This window comes from Gadus chalcogrammus, chromosome 4, assembly GCF_026213295.1.
Source record: "Gadus chalcogrammus isolate NIFS_2021 chromosome 4, NIFS_Gcha_1.0, whole genome shotgun sequence".
Lineage (NCBI taxonomy): Eukaryota > Metazoa > Chordata > Actinopteri > Gadiformes > Gadidae > Gadus > Gadus chalcogrammus.
Window position 1 is genome coordinate 35995907 of NC_079415.1, and position 6270 is coordinate 36002176.

The following is a 6270-nucleotide window of genomic DNA, read 5'->3' on the forward strand; positions in this document are numbered from 1 at the left end:
CTCTCTCTCTCTCTCTCTCTCTCTCTCTCTCTCTCTCTCTCTCTCTCTCTCTCTCTCTCTCTCTCTCTCTCTCTCTCTCTCTCGTAAACTGTATCATTAATTAATGTAGCCCCCCCACACACACACACACACACACACACACACGATGTGGGGGCGGGGCCAGGAGAGGACGCGTGTTGTTCAGGAAACCCTACGAGGAAGCACTTCTCTTTTTCAGGACAACAACACAACACGATTTGGGACGCACAGGCTAACAGACAGTGGCGGCGCCAGAGATTTTTTTCTGGTGGTGCTATGGGGGTGCTCGGCGTTTTACTGAGGGTGCTATGAAATTAGGGTGGTAGCATATGAGTCTCATTTTTCTCTACTACAACACCTCCCCACCATATCGTCACATATGTTTACACGTTTGCTCTCTAACGGGTCTTTGGGGTACATAAAAAGCGCCATTCAAATCGATCGTATTATTATTGCCATTAGGCTACTTCTGACGGACGCGCACAAAGCCGCGTTCATCTCCGACGGTCAAAATGGATTCAGCATGTTATAGATAACGTAATCCCAAATACTTCACTTACTTCAGTGTGTGGATTAAAGTTTGCGCCAGATGACTACCAGATCACCACTACCATGAGCGACAAATTAAACTAAACATACCAAGTTCAATACACTAAAGACGGCAGATTAGAATGTCAGATAGAATTAACTTAAAAAGGGAAAAAGTCAGAAATGCTTTCAAAAAGAGTATATTATTTTAGGTTTTAGGCGATTTTGTGAACGCTTGACTTAAAATTGACCGATCGCCAGGATTACTGTTACTAGCCTACTACTCATTGAACAATCACGTTCACGCACGCAACGTGTCTGTGTCGTGCTACGACACAGACACAATCTGTTTATTTCAATCTGTTATTTTCTTGTATGATTAAAATATTATTATCACACAATACATTTTATTAAGAACTCAGAATGAAATTAAATAACAATAATAAATAAACCATTATTTTCTTGGGGGTGCTATGGCCAATCTAGGGGGTGCTAGAGCACCCCCTAGCCCCCCCCTGGCCCCCCCCTGGCCCCCCCCTGGCGCCGCCACTGCTAACAGACAGCAACCGCAACAAGGTGAGTAAAGCAACACAGCTTTAGCACCTCTCCCCCCGCAGTGTGACCCCATACGGACCCGGACCTACGGCGGGGTTATGATATAAACACGGACCTACGGCGGGTTATGAACCCTGGCGGAGCGCTCCTCTTTTAACCGCCGCAGTTTCTGTAGTCTTTACGGTAATGGTTTAGCGGGTGAGGAAACGCACCGACCAATTGCATGCGAGTTAAGCCATCCCACGTGAGGTTACCCAGCCAATCAAGTCTGTGCGTTCCAGCCGGTAAACATTGCAACTCGGTGAAGTAGAGCGAGTTAAGCTGAGTTCTCAGCGGACCTTTGTCGGTTCCCACAGCGTTTTGATTACGACAGCTTTTCGTTGCAGTAACGTTCCCGGACGGTAACTTTTGCTCAGGTTTTGGTTGGAAAGGGAACGTTTCTTTGCGATCTCTAAACGTTACGCGTTGTTGGTTCTATGTTTGGTTCCCCCAACGTTCCCATGGCCTCGTTGGTTATGTGTTTAATATAAACTAGAGGAGTTCAAGGTAATGTCTGTTTCTCTCGTCGACACATATTGCACTACTCTGTACTGTGTAGTATCCCTTTCATGACTAGATTTACTTTCTCCACCCCCTAGTTGAACGTTTAACCACGTATAAAGGTATAGCTTTTACATTACCAGTCAACAAACCAGCGCAAGGCCGGTACGGTCTTCCCCCTCCCCACACACAAATAAATGGTAACATATCGATCAGCAATGAGGTTGGAGTGGCCTACCCACATAAATAATTGTAATACACCAACATTGTTAACTGGCATACATAGCTAAACAAGCAAATAAAAAATTAAATTGGCCTACCAACGCAAAACAATTTTGATTTTTTTATCGCAAATGTATTAATTAAAATAAAAAAAAACATTTTTTTTTTCTTTGGCTCAAAACAAAGAAGCAGTAGCCTGATTGCTATGTTCAAGGCAGTATGTTCATCGTTTAATTGCACTATAGGCTTTTTTTTGTATCGTCCTGTTTTGATCAGTAGCTATATGCCAATGTTGTTATCAATAAAAAACATTTGCCCAAGGCAAGCCGATGCACTTCACCATGTTGATAAGAGCATTAAAATGAGAACAATTAACGGGACAAAGAAATTAAGGGATATTCAGCATAGAAAACAAAAATTGCGAATTCATCGTGATTGCTCGTGATTAATCGCGAGTTAACTATGACATTAATTAAATATTTTAATCTAGTGCTTTAAACTAGTATAAAGCACTTGCATTTGAACGAGTTCAAACTGTTATTTTACTATTGTTATCCATGTTTTTCTAGGAATGGCCTCTGCTACATTCTGGTCTGAGGAGGACTTCTCCTGTTCCATCTGTCTGGATGTGTTCAACAGCCCAGTTTTCACTCCATGTGGACACAACTTCTGCAGAACCTGTATAGCAGCGTGCTGGGATGTCCGAGGTCAGTGCAGATGCCCTTTTTGCAACGAGCTGTTCCACACAAGACCTGATTTACGGGTGAATACCTTGATATCGGAGATGGTTGATCGGTTCAGAAGTTCTTTACGAGGCGAAACGCAGCCTTGTGTTGAACCAGACCTTCGGATCCCTGAAGGATCCTCCAACCACCAGGGACAGGTCGACGGTGGAGGTCCGTCCTCCGTCATACGTAGGGACCTTGTGGAGAGCCCTGGAACAGCTGAGAGGCGGAACACGGAGACGAAGAGGCTGGCTGAACTGAGATCAGCTCCAAACGAGTGTAAGTGTCCGACGCAAGATTCGTTCAGGGAAACACCATCCGTACAGGGAAACGTTTGCATTGTGGTTAGTGAATACAAAGGTAACACAGGTGAGTGGGAGGGACCATCGCGGAGACTTAAGGATTGGCGGGAGAGGCCAAGTTATGTTGTGTTCCTGATGCCTCGTACACCACCCACACGAGCTGCAAGTGAAGAAATCTCCCAGATTTCTTGCTGCATTTCACGTAAGAACGCCCCCTTTTGGTCGGGACCTCCCACTCGGGATTCGGAGAGCGTACCGAGTTCAGTGAGGCCGCCCGTACGACTCGACAACAAAAATGGCTGGGGCCGTAAAGAGATTAATTTTTTTTGTACGTACGTTTTTTGTAATACTCTTTGATTACATTGCTACTTTATCCAGTCACCAATTTATGCATTGCAACGTCTTGCTGTGTGTGCAATACAATGTAAAGTTGTGTTGTTTGTTTTCAAGCTGGTTATCTAAAGAGGCTAATGTAGCTAACTATAACAAGGACTAGTCAATGACATGCCAAAAAGACAAACGGGAACGCTATAAGTGTTACGAGCCAGGAAATTACGTCACAAGAGCAACTCGTGCGGGTGGTGTACGAGGCATCTGGATCACACCCTTGAACTGCAATACACTATGGGGGAGGTGGACATGTCTGCAAGTCTGGACACAAGGCTGCAACACAGTTTAAGGAATCTACACAACAAAGAAGTCAGTCAATTGCCCTGGCCTGACGATCAGACTAATAGCTCTCAGGGCGCTCTCACACTAGGCAAGTTTGCCTGTTCCGTGCTGCAGGAAGATTCAGCACGATTCCCCCCCTTCCCACTCCCCCTGCTGGCCAGTGTTCACACCGCTCCCAAAGGCCGTGGCCTGGGCACGATTGCTCCTTCATACATATGTCATCACGTCGTAATACGATAAATACGTCTGCGACTGCGACTGAATGCTGTCGTTGGCCCAAATTTCGAGTAAACACTCGACTTCACTATCGCACCAACGTAAACCCACTCGTGAACCGCTTGCCACCATTGTTTAAAATGATTGTTGTGGGGAAGGACCTAGGCATGGACCTATAAAGAAAGAAGGGTCGCGCAAGGACTACATCATTCAGCTCACGTTGCTTATCCGCGCGTGTGCGTGTGTCATCTCATTAGCATCTGCACTTTGGCCACGGCACACCTCTCCCAAGTGTGCCGTGGCCAAGGGGCTGTTCCGTGCTGGAATACGGATGGCGTGGTCCCACTAGCCAAACGTTCTAGACTTTAGTATGCAAATGAGCTCGGGCACGGTGCCACGGCCCTAGTGTGAGTGGCCCCTCTGTCAGAGAGACGAAGGCAGGTATCTCTAGGTACAGGGAGAAAGCATACTAATCCTTTGAATGGGACTAGTAATTATATTAGCAAGGTGAATATAATTGTAGATTTGATTATGTTATTCCACGACAGTATCTGATTAGTTTGATTTAGGGCTTTCAAATGCACATTTAATAGTCCAATATTCTCAAAATATAAAATCTTTTTTTTCATTAGGAAAGAATAAATTGCTATATTGCTCTCTGAACAGGGCAGAATATATAATATAAATCATACCACTGTTAAATAATAATAATAATATAAAATTAATAAATAAGCAGCTTTTCAATACAACAACCTGAAACAATTAATAATTTCTGCAATTTTAACTAAAAATATTCTGGTTGAATGTTTTGATGCATAATAATGTGTATGTAGTGTACATATTGAGGGACTAACTGCACTTTATACATTTTCTGTCTAAATTTCAAAGCCCCTCACACACACATTGGATTTCCAATTAACAAAATTGAATTATCAAAAACACAATGTGTACTATTGCTTAGATAATCTATTGCAAATTATTCCACTATGGCACCTAGCACATGATATTTTCTATGTTTTTGTCTTTATGTTATATTTTTATTATTATAGTTTTATGATGAAGACGATGGAGAATGGTTCAGCAGTTCATCATGTCTGGTTCTCCCTCAGATACCTGTGAACTCACAATGGACCCGAACACGACCCACAGAGACCTCTCTCTGTCTGAGGACAACAGGAAGGTGATTGTGTTTGGAGAGGACCAGTCGTATCCGGATCACCCAGAGAGATTTGACTCCCATTACCAGGTGCTGTGTAGAGAGGCTCTGACTGGCCGCTGTTACTGGGAGGTAGAGATCGAAGAAGTTGTTGTGATCGGAGTGACATACAGAGGAATCGCAAGGAAAGGAAAGGGTGGTGACAGCGGGCTTGGATGGAACAACAAGTCCTGGATTCTTCGATGGGATAAAGATGGTTATACTGCCGTGTACAACGGTATAGAGACAGTCCTCCCTCTCCCCCCCGCTGGCTCCACCAGAGTAGGAGTGTATCTGGACCGGCCTGCTGGCTCTCTGTCCTTCTACAGAGTGTCCCCAGGTGGAGGAGGGTCCTCAGACACACTGACACACCTCCACACCTTCTGGTCCTCCTTCACCCAGGAGGACCTCCTCCCTGGGTTTGGGGTATGGGATTATTATAGCACAGTGTCTCTGTGACGGATGTAGAAAGAGGAAAACACACTCACATGGATGGACGTGCTTGGGTGCATTTTACACACGCGCACTCATGCACACGCACACACACACACACAGAATATGCTCCTTCAGGGACTGAAGGAAGTGGCTTTTGCCTCCATTCATGCTATTTTGTAATGATCTTTTGTTATTATGTTTTATTTGAAGGGATAAATGCTATTTTATATTTTGTTTGGTCCATTAGATGTCATCTTAAATGTATTATTTGTCCATTCACGTTCATCTGGCTCTGCTTTTTACAGCAATAAATCATTTTGTCTGAAGTAACTCAGTTCTTGAGAAGTCTTTTCGCCAGATCATTTGATCTGATAACTACTATTACTTATATTGAAGTTCAAAACTTTAAATAAGTTCATAACTTGTTCCATATTAAAGTCGACTGTTATACATAGGTTATTGGCAGTGCTCATTCTGTGTCATTATCTACTTTAATTATCACTACTAATATAAACCCTTATCTTGTTCCGTCTTAGTATGTCTTCTATGACATACTAAGAACTTTTTTACACACCGCTATCAGAAACCAAAGATCAACCATGGTAAATGAGACTGTCAATATGCTTAATATATTGAGTAATATTCATGTTAAAGCCGTGCCGTGGTTTATTTCCTTTTCGCTAAATTCGAATATAATAATACCGTGCCCTTTTTGAAAAATTAGCTGCACTTCGTTCAAAGAACGAAGTGAGAGTTAACATGAATATTTATTACTCAATATATTAAGCATATTGACAGACGCCTGGGTTGTTTTTGTCACGCCGGGTGTTGTTCTCCGGGGCTGCAGCTGGATACAATAGAC

General features: G+C 43.5%; 1 protein-coding gene across 1 annotated transcript; it reads left to right on the forward strand.

Moving 5' to 3' along the window:
- Positions 1 to 1108: 1108 nt before the first annotated feature.
- LOC130380718 (stonustoxin subunit beta-like) lies at positions 1109 to 5894 on the forward strand. Its single transcript, XM_056588018.1, has 3 exons — positions 1109 to 1122; positions 2433 to 2867; positions 4888 to 5894. Exons 2-3 carry the CDS (start codon positions 2435 to 2437, stop codon positions 5430 to 5432), a joined length of 978 nt encoding a protein of 325 aa, XP_056443993.1. The 5' UTR covers positions 1109 to 1122; positions 2433 to 2434; the 3' UTR covers positions 5433 to 5894.
- The last annotated feature ends 376 nt before the right edge of the window (positions 5895 to 6270 follow it).

What these genes read in the sequence shown, in the direction of transcription:
- LOC130380718 (XM_056588018.1), top strand. Translation starts at nt 2,435, where the DNA reads ATGGCCTCTGCTACATTCTGGTCTGAGGAGGACTTCTCCTGTTCCATC. An exon ending in GAGATCAGCTCCAAACGAGT is followed by an intron (nt 2,868 to 4,887) that starts GTAAGTGTCCGA and finishes GTTCTCCCTCAG; the next exon opens with ATACCTGTGAACTCACAATG.